The 16732-nt window shown below is 41.8% G+C and overlaps 1 protein-coding gene across 6 annotated transcripts in view; it reads left to right on the plus strand.

Moving 5' to 3' along the window:
- MAST3 (microtubule associated serine/threonine kinase 3) overlaps window positions 1-16732 on the plus strand; it is a 75777-nt gene that overhangs the window by 33667 nt on the left and 25378 nt on the right. For 4 of the 6 annotated variants that reach the window (XM_087922867.1, XM_026698851.2, XM_087922868.1 and 1 more), the window contains 10 exons: window positions 4074-4159; window positions 5644-5716; window positions 7047-7067; window positions 8504-8582; window positions 9988-10148; window positions 12051-12126; window positions 12719-12928; window positions 13026-13127; window positions 14961-15093; window positions 15693-15763. In XM_087922867.1, the coding sequence (XP_087778993.1) occupies window positions 4074-4159; window positions 5644-5716; window positions 7047-7067; window positions 8504-8582; window positions 9988-10148; window positions 12051-12126; window positions 12719-12928; window positions 13026-13127; window positions 14961-15093; window positions 15693-15763 (1012 nt within the window). The remainder of the gene's footprint in view (window positions 1-4073; window positions 4160-5643; window positions 5717-7046; window positions 7068-8503; window positions 8583-9987; window positions 10149-12050; window positions 12127-12718; window positions 12929-13025; window positions 13128-14960; window positions 15094-15692; window positions 15764-16732) is intronic. The other 2 variants (XM_026698852.2, XM_087922869.1) reach the window with 1 other exon arrangement.

A 16732-nucleotide genomic window follows, 5' to 3' on the forward strand; every position in this document is an offset into this window, starting at 1 on the left:
TAGCCAGATCTACTTAGAGCACTCATTTTAGTAGTTCTTCTGAATCTGGTACTTTCATAGCTTTCAGGACCAAAATGTATGTGAATATCATTTGGCGGAGTTTTTGGAAGCATTTTAAGACCTGTATGGGTTCGAGCTTTGAAAGGTTCTGTTCTTCTCAATGTTCTTCTTATCTATCTCTTAGAACAGTCTCAAAAAAAGGACAAAAAGGAACCAGGTCTTCTACAGTACCATCCTAGTTGCTAAAACTCAGGGATAGAGTGCTTTTAAATAATATGGAGGTTCTGTGGTTTAAACTACCCTTTCAAAGCTATCTATAGAGTAACTGCTTTTCATGGCAGTAAATTCCATGAACGAATGACGTGCTGTTGATTCTGAATTGCTTGTCTGTCAGTCTTAAAGTATTACGCAGGTAGTCCTTGACTTACATATGATTGGTTGCTTAGCAACCATCGGAAGTTACAGCATACCTGAAAAAAAGGAGTTACAATCCAATTCTGAAGTTTCAACAGTCAGTGATGTGACCACATTATGGGCACTCAGCAACATGGCCATATTTATGGCTGTTTGCAGCTTCACGTGGTCATATGACTGAATTATATGATGGTTTTGCTGAAAATTGGAAGTTAGTTTGATACAGTGGGTTTATTTAGCGACTGCTGCATTTGTCTTATAACCATTGGGTTCACTTAATGACCACTGCAAAAAAGGTCGTAAAATTGAGTGGGTTACATGACCATTTTGTTCCACTGCAATGGGCAGATGCCAGGGACTACATGGCAAATGGAAATAAAATCAGGGATGATTTCATCCATTCCATGTATTATGTCTTTTGCTAAACAAAAAAGGTGCAAACGCTTTTATATTTCTTCGAGGGGCTTTCACAAAGATGGTACCTTTATTTACTTAATTGCTTCAGCAATTTTTATTTCCGCACCCCCATTGTTCATATCCTTTTCAATGGACTAGCTCTCTTTTCTTCTTCTGCCTGCCATCCCTGTGGAAGAGGAATTCATTAAATCCCCTTTTGCCTGTAGCATCTTTAATAACCATCACGCTTGGAATGATGTCTTTGTGATTAAAGCGATTGCAACGTGCAAGGGGAAAGTCACCACTTCCTGTTGTCGAAATGTGCTTTTGGGCAGAAGAGTTCAGTTTTGTGGAGGGGAGGCAGCTAAGCAGCCCTTTATAAAGCAACCTCAATTCTGCATGATCTTCCCTCTCCGCTTCACCTTCTGTATCTGAGAACATTCTTCCCATGTAAAACGTCATCTTCATATCTGTAATCGTCTCTGCAAGATCTGCCTGTTCCTGTTCCTGTTATGTAATTGGTTTCGTTGTATCTACATTTCACAGGGGCAGAGTTTGAATGTGGGCATTTTCTAATGCCCTTTGACAATTTTGCAGTGCTGTTTGATTCAGTCCCGAGTTGTGGAGCGATTCCTTTAAGGTTTGCTGTGTGCTTTTCTCTAGACTGACTTTTAGTGAGCCCAACTCAGGGTGTGACACAGAAATGATAGACTTTTACTCCCTAAAATTGCTTTGCAGCTGTGGGATGCAGCTGTTCATGGTCCTGGGCATTTAAAGTCACCCTTAACAGAGCTAATGAAAGGGGTTTGTGCAGAAAAAGCCCACCTCTAACAAATTGATGGAGGGATCACAGATGCCATGTGGAGTGCAGGCAGGCCGGAAGCTGCCTTGGTGTGCGTAGACCAGTATAATCTGGTCTGATTAGCAACAGCTCTCGCAATTCAGGCAGAAAGATGCTTTTACCAGCTGGGCTGGCTTTTAAACATGGAAATAATGAGAATTAAAGACAACCAAGCTCAGAGAGCTCCAAGAACTGCACAGCTCAACCCTGAGATACAAATAAATAAAAAAAATACAAAATAAAAAAAATATTATCTTCTACTGATGAGAATTAAACTCAGAGCTTTTAAAACCCAGATCATTTTCTAGCATGTGTTGTATTTTCAATTATAAGTCCCATTATCCTCCATGTCTCTGGTAACAGAATGTGGCTGCAAACACAAACTTGGGTGCCCAAAGAACTGTGCATTTCATAACTTTGCTGCATGAGCTGCATTGGGTGTCAGCTTGTTTTGGGGTTCAGTTCAAGCTATTGATTATAATCTTTAAAGTTGTACATGGATGGGGTCAGTCTACCTTTGATACTGTTTTCGTCTCATTACATCGATCCATCCCACCTGGTCAGGCAGGGATGATAAGTCCAGAACTTGGACTGGTGGGGCCAAGGAAGAAGGTCTTCTCTGCTATTGCCTCTGTTCGGTGGAACATTCTCCCCTCAGAGGTGATGCAGGCTCCTACTCTCCTGGCCTTCTGGAAGGGGGTGAAAACATACATGGCTTTGTGGGGTTGTTGGGAAGCACAAAAGAACATGCAGTCGTGAGACTGGTTAGCGCCCTGAACTTCGCCTTTTAGTGAATTTTTAACATTTTTTATAATAATCCTTGCCTTTTTTAAAAAAATTAAGTTTTATATACTGTTTTTATGTTTTCATATTTTATTGAACACTATACACGGTCCCTCTGTGAGGGTGATAGAGTGTTTCAAACTCTGATAAATAAACACATAAAATGTAGTCTGATAGGACAGGAGGTTGAGCAAGGCTGAGGGAGTGTTTCCTCTTATATATAGCTATGTCTAACCTGCTCCTGAGGAAATCTTATCTTCCCCATGGCATCACTCTGTCACACTTTTACTGTAATCATGAATCAAAAATGGGATGTTGATTTCATAAACACAGAGACTGATGAGTAAGGATGAGCAGTATTGTGTGTAGTGTGTGTATGTGTATGTGAAGGACCTAAACATGGCTAAATGACATACTGTACTTGGGTCAATATTGTGTAAATATTGGTTCTCTGCTAAAGAAATGGGCCAGAAACTAGACTTTATTTAAGAATCATCCAATTAGCTAGCAATAATGGGATTGTCCCCTGTGTGATTAAGATCCTTATTATAACAATAGTATGGTTCCTCTCCATGTATTTTTCTCTTATCAATATATTTACTTCATAGCTGATTTTTTTTTGGAGAAAAATGGTTTTACAATTATTTAAAATAAAAATAGCTAAACCAGTGTTTCCCCAACCTGGCAACTTTAAGATGCGTGGACTTCAGTGGTATCTTAGGATAAAAAAAAAAGTCAAGATGGTGGCCACAACTGCACAATTAAAAATCTCCCCCTTTTTTTACTTGTGCATGGTTTGATTGCCTCATCTCTGCTTTAAAAAAAAAAAAATTCCCATGATGCCTCTGTTTCCTTTTGTCTTCTGGCTGTTACATTTGCTGCTGGATGGGGGATATATTCCATGTCCAGCTGTGACAGCCTTTATTTACACCTCTCCTGATGGCCAGCCAATGTCCAGTTCCTGATCCAGGTCAGCAAAACGGCTCTGCCTTGTTGTGCCGTCTGTTTCCTCCTGGCTGGACGCTCCCACTTTCCTCATTCCCTGATCTTGCCAAGCAGCCATGGAAAGGGATCCCAGGTCATTGTGAATTGTGCTTAGGGCAACAGTGAATCACTTCCTTTCTCAAGTTCATTGACTGATGCTTCTGACTGTGACTTTCCATTGCATTCCTGGGGGGAATCTTTTGGTTGATATTGAAGTCCTGGAGGCAGATGTGCTGTCTGCCACTAGTTCCAGGCAATGAATGGCCTGTGTCTTCACACTTCCCATTTAATTTTCTTTCAACAAATGGAACAGAGACTGACTTCCTCCACCCTAGTGCCAGGATCATAACTTTTTATTGAATTGACTGAAAAACCGGCTGTTGCATCGAAATGTTTCATTGATTTGCTTACTGTCATGATCATGGTCTTTAGGTCATTGCTTCTCAACCTCAGCAACTTTAAGATTTTGGGACTTCAACTCCCAAAATTCCCCAGCCAGTATCCTTTTAAATATTCATTCCATTAGCCTTGGGAGTTGAGAATATATCATTAACGCCCATAATATTCTGATTTTTTCCTACCCCAGAGTTCTGGGTGATACTTGCTGCTATGAAATCTTGTCCCTGGCATGATATCATTTGTTCTGCTTTTGCAGCTGTCGAAGCAACAGGAAGAGCCTAGTGGTTGGAACTCCTTCACCTACCCTCTCACGTCCTTTGTCACCCCTATCTGTGCCAACAGGTAGAGTATGCCTAATTATGAAAGCTTCTTTGTTGGGGGAACAGAGGACAGATATCCCTACCAAGACATGAAAAGTGTTAGGCTGGACTCAGGTCTCTGGTGAAGAATATCTTGGTACTGCATTCTAAGTTGTGGGAAGAGAGTCCTAATTAAATAATCTCTTGTATTATTTTCAACATGATGGCCAACATCATATAACCTGGGTTCAAGTTATTTGAAGGACCATCTTTATATCTTTCCAACCACCAGAGTGGGGAGGAGGGTATGTTATAGATCCCCTCTTAAGAAGGTCCATCTTGTTTGACCAAGAAGAAGGGCCTTCTCTGTGGTGGCTCTCTCCCTGTGGAATATCATCCTTGTGGAAATAAGATTGGAAAACACCCCACCACCACCTTTTGATTCTGTTTCGAAAGGTCCTTATTTTGCCAGGGGGCCTGGAGATCTCAGGATGATATGGAGCCCATCAAGTGGTTGATTTACTTGTTGTCACCAGGGGTGAGGAATGGTGGGTAGTGGATATTTATTGAGTTTTGCATCGGGGTTTTATTTCTGTAAGCCACCTGGAGTCACTATGAGTGGGTTGGGCTGACATAAATTTTCTTTTCCATGAGATGCTTGATTCCTCTGCTCTGATGGATATTTTATTGAGTGAGAAAATTAGTGTGCGTGTGTATCCAATAAAATCAGAGACTGACCACTTTTTACAATATTTATTTATTCACTTACTTACCAGCAGTTTTATGCTACTCAACTCCCAATGTTTCATAGTGGCACATATGGAAAAAGGACCCTAGAAGATTAACATAGCTAAAGAATATTTAATATTATAATAGCACTGAGTAACATAGGTAGATACCAACATCTAATATTCCCCCTTAGGCTTTTTCCTAGAGCCATGTTTTTTGTGGACTCATTAGGGAGTGTCTATAACAAAATGTTCTTTATCGGGGAAGATAAAGGTCAAGCTGTCCCACCATAGGAGTGGCCACAGTGAGAAAATCCTGAGACCAGCTCTCTGTAGGTAGAAAACTCATGGGATGGGACCTTCACATGACCTCTCTCCAAGATCTACATGGTTGGCAGATTCACATTGGAGTTGGCAGTCTCAGAGATAATCAGGTCTTGAGCCACGTAGGACTTTCAAGTAGTAATCAGCACTTAAATTGCTCAGAGAAACTGACCAGCAGTCAGTGTGATTTCAAGAGCTGATGAGAAGAGAAAAATCTTCAAAGAAAAACCAAAAAGTCCAGTTGCCTCTTGAAAAAAACGTCTTTGGGACAACCATAGATGACTGAGAATCTCCATAGATTCCTAGAATAGAGGCATTTAATGAATAGATCTTGAAGCAACCATTCCTACCCAAGTTTTAGCTTTTGAGTGGTGTTCAAGATCTCTTGCTTTCTTCTATACCCTTTGATTCTTTAATAAAAGTCCATTGTTTTGTTTTGTCCTGCCCCTGTCCAATCGCCCCCTCTCCTCTGCAGCCAGTAGTAGTCCAGTTGATAGTCCTCGCAACTTCTCCACAGGTGCCTCTGCCAGCTTTCCATTTGCTCGCAGGTAAGAAATCACAGCTTCTTAGGTGGCCACATCTGGTGGAAAGAATCAAGGGAGTCTGCTGTAAGGGACCACAGAAGCTTCTTGGGACCAGGGAAGAAGAAAGATGGAAGGAAGTGAATCTAGGCTAAAAGAAAAAGAGTTCCACTTCAATGTTTGGCAAAGTGGGGAGAAAGCAATAAAATACTAGGTCTTCACAATTTGGAAAAGTATTTTATTTACTCACTCCTGACTTTTATGTTATTATATAAATGCCTTGAAAATCTCCATTTTTGCCTAGAAGTGGAAATTTATCTCTCCCTTCTTTTTCCATTGTGGAATTCAAAGCAGCTATTTGTGCAGGATAATCTCCTCTCCAGAATTAGATCCAGTTTTGCTAAGCGTCAGCAAGTTTTTGTTCCTTAAAGGCATATAATGAATTTTAAGAAAAAGTATGTTTTGAAGATGGTTCCCAGGTAATAAGGTTATGTTTATCAAACATATTAAACCAAAACATAATAGCAAAACGAGTAAAGAAGCTCAGAGAGGAAAAACTGTCAGCCCTTTCTAGTTTGTCAACTACAGGTTTTCTTCTTTGCCAAGCATCATTTACTTGTGACTGTCGGGAGGAAAAGATCTCTCATGATAAAGAGTTTGGTTTGAATCAAAATAAAAGTAGAAGAAGAGCAAGCAGAGCTGGGGGTGGTGGAGTTAAGTGCATTATCAGCTTAGAGTCTTTGCGTTCCCATGATCACTCCAAGTCTAATCTCTCCTGAATTCTATTGACCCTTACCTGGTGCCAATTTAGTGTTGCACTTTGGTTGACCAGATTCTTGCATATAGGCTTGAACATGCCACAACCTTACAAGTGGTCCTGATTCTTCGTGCCTGACATATATGCAGAATAGATTTCTCTGTATTGAAATTATCATAGCTGACTTCTACACACTTAGTAACACCACTTAGTAATACTCTGCTCTTTTTAAGCCTACTTTCAACAGGAATTTTTATTCCTTCTCAAGTTCATTTCTGAACTGGAAATCGAAAAAAAAAATCAGACAGTTGTATGAATTAAATTATTTTTCCCCAAGAGCAGCGACAGCAAGCTGTTAGGCCTTTCGTTCTTTTGCTTGCCAATCAATTTTTACATTAAAAATCAAATTAAAGTATACACTGTATAACTTTTTCTAATTTCAGGGTTTTTTTTGGTGGGGGGGGTTAGAAAAATGCCCTCAGACCCAGGGAAGGCGTTTTCCTGTGATTCCTAATTGTATATCCTTCCCCACCCTTTTCTTTCCCTGTTTCCTTTTGTTTTTCTACTTCTCCTGTTTGCTCAATGATGCCTTGGAAAAAGCCATGTTCCTCGAACTGACAGGTAACTTTAGCAACGGGAAGAAATCACGTAGGATTGATTCTTAAATCTATTGAGCCATTCTGTTCTGTTAGGGACTGTGCTAAGTACTTGGTTATAGAGCGGCCCTGTAAACAGAGCTGGTAATGAAAAATAAAAGATGACCGCTACTTTTTTTGTGGGCAAAAATTTCACACTGAGTCATGACCCATAAGAAAACCATCACCCAGAACAGACAGTCTGACTCTCCCATTAATCGCCTTGATTTGGCGGGGGGGGGGGGAGAACAGATGGTATATTTAAATATACCATCCATTTAAATCCATTGCCCCAAGTTAAAAGAACAACAACTTTTCAGATTTGGAGATTGCAGATTAAAGAGCTTTGGCTGCTGGGTCGGAAGTAAATAAAAAGAAAACTTCATTGGTTTCCCTAGTTTCTGAACAAAATAAAGCTTTCATTTTGATTTTCTTGATTGCAATATGTTGCTACTGTTGGGAGTTCTGTTGAGAATAGACATTTTGCAGTTATCAAAAAAAAACAATTCATCCTTCAGAACTGGACATTACTGATTGAAACCCTGAGAAGCAGTCCGATCTTTAGGATTAGTTGAAGGAGAAAATCCTGACAATTCTCTAGCCCTGGCAACCATCTGTAGTTCCCTCAGGACATCTGCCTGATGTGTAGGGCCACACAGCCTGAAATATGCTGGATTGCCTTGTTTTTATAAATCTTTTAAAGAAGCTACCAAGAAGGCAAAACAGGGAACTGGAAGGCAAGGATGTGTGTGTTACTTGAAGATGGTTCCTCTTACTCCAGCATTGTTACTTTGGCAGTTTGGGGAGAAGAGGCGAGCTTGTAGTTAGGAACACCACATTCACCTAAAGGGTTTTGGAAAAGTCATCCAGAAAAATCTCTGCTTGATCTCGAATATGCGGTGTATTTTGACTGGGTTTGAAAGAGAGAAGATATGGGGATATAGAGGGACCTTGATGTATATAGGGAAAAAGTCCCTTCTTTCCCCCAGATCAGTGGTCCCCAACTTTTTTTGGCACCAGGAACCAGTTTTGTGGAAGATAATTTTTCAACGGGGGTGTGTGTGTGTGTAACCTAGATCCCTCAAATGTGCAGTTTTACAGTAGGTACTCCTGTGAGAATCTAATGCCTGATGATCTGAGGTAGAGCTGAGGCAGCGTTGCTAGCACTGGAGAGCGGCTACAAATACATATTTCTTGCCCACCCCTCACCTCCAGCTGTGCAGCCCAGTTCCTAACAAGACACGGACTGATACCGGTCTATAGCCCAGGTATTGGGGAACCTCTGTTGTAGATTATATTTGAGCAGTCAGGTTAGTCCTTCCCAATTGTTTTCATCAGCTTGACAGCGCACTTATTGGATTTAAATAGCAATCCTTTGTTCTCCGAGACTTGATGTCATAATTTCTACCTCTGTTTCTGCAGAGCTGATGGCCGAAGGTGGTCACTCGCGTCATTGCCCTCATCCGGCTATGGGACCAACACCCCCAGTTCTACTGTTTCAGTAAGTAGCGTGGAATAAATCTGGCATCTTATTATGGACAGATTCTGTGCTAAAGTGAGACAGATTCATATTTTATAGCCTAGGAAATCTTAAGAATTATCATTGTAGTTCATATAGAAAGCATGAGATTAAAAAAGGGTGTGCTACATGAAGTCCATTAAGTCAGACCCTTCTTTGGAGTTGGGATGAATGGCAACTAGCAACAATCTATTTTCCATCAAGTGAGGTACTAATACCACTCCATAAAGCCTTAGTAAGATCACACCTAGAATACTGCATCTAGTTTTGGTTACCACACTATAAAAAAGATGTTGAGACTCTAGAAAGAGTACCGAGAAGAGCAACCAGGATGATTAGGGGACTGGAAACTAAAACATGAAGAACGGTTACAGGAACTGGGCTTGGCTAGTCTAGTGAAGAGAAGGACCAGGGGAGACATGATAGCAGTCTTCCAATATTTGAGGGGCTGCTACAGAGAGGAGGGAATCAAGCTATTTTCCAAGGTATCTGAAGGCCAGACAAGGAATAATGGGTGGAAAATGAACAAGGAGAGATTCAAGCTAGAAATAAGGAGAAATTTCCTGACAGTGATAATACTCAACCCATGGAACAGAAGTTGCCTTCAGAAGTTGTGGGAGCTTCATCGCTGGAGGCTTTCAAGAAGAGACTGGGCTGCCATCTATCAAAAATGGTGTAAGGTCTGCTTTGGTGGAGGTGGTGGACTAGATGACCTACAAGGTCCCTTCCAAGTCTGTTGATCTGTAGTCTTGTTTTCCTGGAAATATTCATTTCCTACTTACTTTTCTAAGGTGGTAATTAACCTAGTGTGCTAGAACTTTTTAAGTTGGTGCTGTTGAACTGTTCTTATTTCTGGTTTCACTAGCTGTCTCAAGCATTTGCTAGAAACGTATCAACTTATCAGCATCAAAGTATGGCTAAACATGTAATTCCAAAGAAAACTTGGTTCTGCGTCTTGGTCACTGTTGGAAAATTTAATATGAACTCAGTCTTGGAATTTAACATCTCAGTGCCTTTTTAAACAAACAAAAAAACCACTGCCAGGCTAAGAGGATATTGAGAGAGGCCTAGAAGTTGCTTGCAGAAGTGCTGGTGGTCGAGATAAAGAGGCCCCGCAGAAACCAAGGTTTAAACGTATGTAAACTTTGCAGTTGCCAGAGTTAACATAGGAAGAGCTTATCTTCCTATGAAAGGAAGTGGCTTTTTTCACTTTATTTCTTAAATACCACATTTCCCCCTCCCTCAGTTTTTCCAGCTGCCTGTTTATTCTGAGGCAACTGGTTCCTCTGCAGATATTAAAATATTCCATGATGGTGTGTCAGAACAAGAGTTACTCACCTTCGTTCTCATGTTGGTCTATCATCTTTGTTCTCCTTCTCTTGTCCAGTCATCGTCTTCCTCCTCTCAGGAGCGTCTCCACCAACTGCCCTACCAACCTACTCCTGATGAACTGCACTTCCTGTCAAAGCACTTCCGCAGCACCGAAAGCGTCCCAGGAGAAGACGGACGCCACTCACCATATTTTCGTCCTCGGTCCCGCAGCTTGAGGTATTCTTGGCTTTGGACAGGTGTCTCTTCTTTAGATGGTTCAGAATGACACCTCTAATGAAATTAGGAGAAGGTTCTACAGGTGGTCCTTACTTAATGTCTGGTCACTTAGCAACTTACAGTGGACAAGTACAAAAGGTACTTAGGACTTGATCCCAGAGTTCCAGTGGCAGCACATACACACCCCCTCCCAGGGTCACATGTCTGCATTTGCCAACTAGTGCACCTTTTCTGCTTAGCTGCTGCATCCCATAGTCATGTGACATGATTCATGGCGGGTTTTAGAGCCAAAAATGCGAATAGGTATGCGTTGTCTCTCTTCGCGAACATTAAGCGTTTGCTTAACAGCTGCCGCTTTTGCTTTTCGGCCACTGTGTTGATTTTTACAACTGCAGCAAAAAAAAAAAAAAGGTAATCAAATTGGGCCGTGGATGCCTCAGCTTATGACCATCATAACTTACAATGGAAGTTCTGGGCTCCGTTGCGGATGTAAGTCAAGGACTACCTATGTTAAGTGGATTGCACAGGAAGGAATTTATGCGGGAATAACATAACCATCCTTAACAAGCGTCTTAAAGGTTTGCTCATTTTACCCCTTACAAGGCATCCATTTTGCACCTGAACTTTCTAACCCTATATTTTTTTTAAAAAAGGTGAACCTACCTTGAAGTGCAGTTTTTTCTTCCCTGCTCCAGTGTTCATCACTTGCTTCTTAAGAGGTTTTTAACTTTGAGTCACTGTCTGTTACATTTCCTTACCTAGATTGAGCAATAAATCACCGATTTATTGTAATGCATGTAATTCATGACATTACTTGACTCCTCTGCTTGGCTTGGCTGAAAACTGTCAGATGGGGCTGCACTAGACTAGAATCCCTTAAATAAGAATACAGCAAAGCCTTACCTAGAGTGAGTGGCCCCTTGCTCGTGCAAAGATGGAGAAGGCTTAGTCTCCGGTGTTTAAACTGGAGGCTGTCTTCCTCTCAATAGCAACAGCACTTATATACTGGTTCACAGTGCTTTACAACCCTCTCTAAATGGTTTACAGAGTCAGTGTATTGGCCCCCAACAATCTGGGTCCTCATTTTACCAACCTCGGAAGGATAGAAGGCTGAGTCAACCTTGAGCCTGGTGAGATTCCAACTGCCAAATTGCAGGCAGCCAGCAGGCAGCAGAAGTAGCCTGCAGTACTGGACTCTAACCACTGTATCACTGTAGCTCATCAAAATAACAGATAAGTGGAAACTGTTGTCCAAAGAGAGGAGGCACAAGCATTTGAATCTGGATTTCAATATCACTACAGCTTGCATTTGATACCCAGTAACTGCTGGGATTCTTACATAATGTCATAGTGTTCAGTAGCCTTGAAGCTGAGTGCAACTTTTATAAGATTTTTGCCCTGACCACCACTGGTTCTCGCCATGCCTGCCTTTGTTTTACCAGAGATTGAACCAGGGATGTTTGTCACACAGAACAAATATTCTAGTAGCTCCCTTGTGCTTCTTACAATCCACAACTGATTAATTTAATTAAGAGCAACTCTGCTCTTTGAACAACCCATAAGTCACATCCATTGGAAAGAATCATCCTTGGATTCCTTTTTAGTCATGGCTTGGCCAGAGTCCAGCGCTGAGCCATTAGGGTGCATTTTAGGGAAGGAGGAAGCAAAATCGGACAATGCTCTTTTCTCTCCTTCTGATTTCAGTGGTTTAAGCTAGTCACCACATAAAGGTTCTCTGACTTAGATTATTATCAATCTGACACATTCAAAAGATGGGAATCCTGGCTAAAGCAAGACATTTGGGGGATCTTGAGCATTACTAAAGCTCTCTTCTATTTCCTGATTCCTGCCTTGCTTGAATGCTTAGGATATGTCCTCAGCAGTTGCCTCTTCTTTTCGCAGCCCTGGGCGGACAAGTGGGACCTTTGACAATGAGGTGGTAATGATGAATCATGTATACAAGGAGAGATTCCCAAAGGTAAGGCTCTGTTAAGAACTTTTATCTCTTGGAATTAATGAACCATAGGCCCATCGGTTTAGCTTAGAATAACCTGTAGGCCATGCTAAAATCTAGATCCCGCATTGTGGCTCCACATCCCGTAGCACCGAAAGGAAATAAATTATATTTAATTGTATTTTAAAAAGCATTGGGTACCACAGTCAGAGTATTGTGCTTCTGTGGCTTTCCTCTCTTTTCCAGTTGTTGGAGTTTTGTAGAAATTTAAGAGCCATAACCTTGTTGAACTGAAGCATGTTTTAATGAGAGAAAGATGAATGAAAACCATCCAAGGGAAAGATATTTCACTGTTTTGGTGCCTCGGGCAACACATTTCAGAAGGAACTGTTTGGCCCTTCATTCCCGGTTCACGTTTATTTTTACAAGTAGCTTGCGCAAATGTTGGAAGGATGCAAGAGAAACAAAGGATGGAACAGAGATTTGATCCTGAGCTTTTTAGTTCTTCTGAGGCGGGATCATCTTAACACTGAAAATTGTATGTGGATCCCAACTGAAGCTTCTGGATCGCACAGTCACCCCTCTCCTTTTCTCCCTCTTTCCCCTCTCTTCAAAGGCCACTGCCCAGATGGAGGAGCGCCTGGCAGAGACCATTGCTGCTTTCTCGCCCAGCAGCATCCTGCCTTTGGCTGATGGTGTACTGGGATTCATCCACCACCAGATCATTGAACTGGCCCGTGACTGTCTCAACAAGTCCCAAGGGGCCCTCATTACCTCCCGCTATTTCATTGAACTGCAGGAGAAGCTGGAGAAAATGCTAAGAGATGTGAGTTTCTCTTGTTTCCCCAACGATCCAGACTTCCCTAGGGAGTTTTTTTTCTCAGTCATGCTTATGAGTTCTTCTTCATCACGCTCTCTGCCAGGCTCAGGAGCGCTCTGAGAGTGAGGAACTGCACTTCATCGAACAGTTGGTCCGTAAACTACTGATCATCATTTCCCGGCCAGCTCGGCTGCTGGAGTGCTTGGTAAGCATGAAGCTGACTTATCTGCTATACTCAGCCTAAGCTGGGTGGGAAGGGACAAAGGGTTACAGGATCTCCATCATCCTCGAGAGCACGGGTATCAAACTCATGGCATCACGTTGCCATTACGTGATGTATCGCAATGTTTTTTTCCCCTTCGCAGAGCTGGGGTGGGTCTGTGTGTGACTCATCTGGCCTGTGGGCCACCAGTTTGACACCCGTACTCTTCAAGAAGAGACTGGATTGCCATTTGTTAGAAATGATGTAGGGTCTCCCGCTTGGGTGGGGGGTTGGACTAGATGACCTATAAGGTCCCTTCCAACTCTGATTATCTGTTACCTGCTCTAGTCTAGAGTAAGCGCAAGCCTTGAGAGATCATTTTTCTGCTGAAGCTCTCATGTAGACCCCAAAGCTCTGTGTGGAACAGTAGAGATGGCTGCCTGAGTTGCTTGAGTTGAGGGTGAATGTAAACTGAACCTTCCTCGTGGTCCTTGTGGGTCAGATTGAAAATCTATGATGTAATTGATCATTTGACAATGGCCAGCCAGATCCCCCTAGAATAAGGGTCTCCAAAGTTGATAACTTCTAAGACTTGTGGATTTCAACTCCCCGAATTCCTCAGCCAGCCATGCTTGCTGGGGAAATCTGGGAGTTGAAGTCCACAAGTCTTAAAAGTTGCAAAGTTTGCAGAACCCCTACCCTGGAACGTTACAAGCAAGTCAAAAAGGTAACAATCTTGCTTTTCTTCTCTTACTGCAACCGTGATTTCTTACTATGAAGCTGGAAGGTCCATGTAGACTTCGTGGCGATTTGATAGATATATTCCGCAATTTGAGAATGCACTCTGCAAGTCCCTAAAACAGTTCCTGGAGCTTTTTGAAACTGAGCTAAAATTAAACATGCATGGTTCCAGCTATTTTTCTAAAATTTAAATTTTGAGCATTCCTTAATTAGCCTTACTGAATTTAAAATACTCTGGCTAACTATCCTTAAAAAACAGTGCTAAATGTACAGTAGATGCATTATCTTAGTTTGCTGCAGCCTACACTTGTGTTTTAACTTCTTTTAGTAAAAAGGATGAAACATATACATGGAATTGGAGAGGCTGTCACTGGCTATTAACAATCAATAGCTAACAAAGCCCTCATGTCTACTTCTGGATGCTTGTTGCTGCTGGCAATGTTTGCAAGACAATGTGTGCAAGATGGATCCTTGTTGAGAATTCATTGGGGCCAGCACATAATTACAAACAGGCTGAAGTATGGGAATGGAAGCTTTCTTGGAATTGAAAATGTCTCCGTTTCTCGTGATGGCACCAGGAGACGATAGCTTGAGTTTTCCAGATGGCTCAGAGTTGAGATGAGTGATGGTTCTAGGCAGGGTTTATGCAGCAGAGACAGGGAAACTGTAATCTTTGGTATTTATAGATAAGCTTTTGTCTTCTGATTTCTGAGCCAAGGAAGCTGTTGCTTCCTCTACCATGGCATTGTTCCTGCTGAGGCTCTGTATCTCAGAATTGAGTGCGAGAGAAAAAAAAATATTTGGTCTTCTCAGAGTGCATGACATTATTACAGATTAGATTTCACCGTTTATTGGCTTTCATGAAAGGGGACCGTCCTGGATTGTTAACAGTAACAGTCCCTAAATGTGAGAAGTCCAGGCAGAGAAGGAGAGCTCTTGTGATTTATTTTAGACCTACTCATTTCCATAGCCTTTGGTTTGTGGTGGAGGAGGAAGACTTTTGTTGAATTTCATTCATTTTTAATATAAACCTTATTATGAAAAGGATCATTGTTTTCTATTTTCTCCGCTCCTTCTTCCTTCTCCGGTTTCCAGGAGTTTGACCCGGAAGAATTTTATCACCTCCTGGAGGCAGCCGAAGGTCATGCGAAAGTGGGACAAGGCATCAAAACAGACATTCCACGTTACATTATCAGTCAACTGGGACTCGCCAAAGACCCTCTGGAAGGTGAGGAAAAAAAGAGGTTTTCTAGTTTGAACCTGGCAATACAGCGTTTATATGTAAATCACTTGGAATTAGTTTTTGGAGCACAGCAGTATGTAAAAATTGGATGAAATAAATAGTCCAGTGACATCTGCTTCGTATGCATCACTTGGTCTTTGCTGCAGGCAGCGTCTCTAATTTAATTTGATCTAAATACTAGACCAACATTCAAGCAGTAAACAATGCCCCATTCAAGGAACTATCAACTCAGACAAACAAACAAACAATGTAAACGACATCCTAATCAAAGAACCACTAAGAACCATTCCCACCAACGCTGATAGGACAAGCCACTTGTATATAAACCAAGACCAAAACTCTACTCCCTTCTAGCACTGATGATGTTGCTTAGTTTGATAATGAAATGTCTGCAAGAAAATAGCCAAGCTCGGAGCCCATGCCAAGGACCTCACAATTGGTTTAAATCATAGATAGTGGAAAGAACTCTGCCAATCAGAAAAGGCAAGATTGTTGTGGCCATCAAACAGCAGGGAAGGCAGATGAGAAACAGGTCAATGTCCTATTCGTCATTGCTTTCAGTTGCGCTTCTCTTTCTTCCCCAGAAATTGTGCAGTTTGATCAAGTTGACTGCCCTTCCCCAGCAGGCCCAGAGCAGCAAGATGAACCTCCTGAGGTAAAACTATGTTCGCCTTCCCTTTCTAGTCTGTTGTGAGGCGTTTCTCTAAAACTGTATGTTGCTCGATCTGGGCAGCTTTAAGATGTGTAGACATCAGTTCCCAGAATTCTCCAGCCACCTCAGTGGGGAATCCTGGGAGTTGAAAAGTTCCCAAGGTTGAGGAAAACATTACTCTAGACCAGGGGTGTCAAATTCGATTTCATTGAGGGCTGCATCAGGGTTATGTTTGACCTTAGGTGAATGGGATGGGTGTGGCCAGCTCGACGTCACTCGTGTCGGGGCGCCTGTTGTGGCCTGAGTGCTCTGCAAGCAAAAATGGGCTCCCAAGCTCCGTTTTCAGCTGTGGTGGCCTCCTGCAACCCTCTGCCAGTGAAAAGGGAGCTCAGGAGGCCCTCTCAAGCTCCATTTTCACTGGCAGAGTCCTTTGCTGTTTTCAGGTCAGCCCCGTGGACCACATCTAAGCACCCTGCGGGCTGATCCGGCCCACAGGCCTTGAGTTTAACACCCCTGTTCTAGACTGAAATTCCTAAAGGGCCAGATGTAATCAAGATTGATATTTTATTTCATTTACTGTTAATTTACTATTTTTCTTTTCTCATTAAAAAAATCCTTAACATTAAGGACTCACATTGTCATAAGCAAACGTCATGATACTGGATCCATCTGCTAACAAAATGAGACACAGAAGCAATTTACCCAACAAAATGGGTTTGCTAGTTAGACACTCTACCTAGTTGTATAATTATCTGGTTAGATAATGAAACATTCATAAGAAAAGTTCAACCCTGAGTACACAAATTGTCTTCCAGAGTGGCTTCTACTCCATTATATTATGTGGGTGGGGAAAAAGAGCACAGGAGTTTGAACTTTGATTTCAGTATAAAAAGAACTGGTATTTGATGTGTATTAGTCACTGGAATACTTATATGGCACTTCTTCAGCTTTCCTACAATAAATCTACTTACC

Source organism: Pseudonaja textilis, chromosome 1 (genome assembly GCF_049901715.1).
Source record: "Pseudonaja textilis isolate UNSWEBS1 chromosome 1, rPseTex1.2, whole genome shotgun sequence".
In the NCBI taxonomy this organism is placed as follows: domain Eukaryota; kingdom Metazoa; phylum Chordata; class Lepidosauria; order Squamata; family Elapidae; genus Pseudonaja; species Pseudonaja textilis.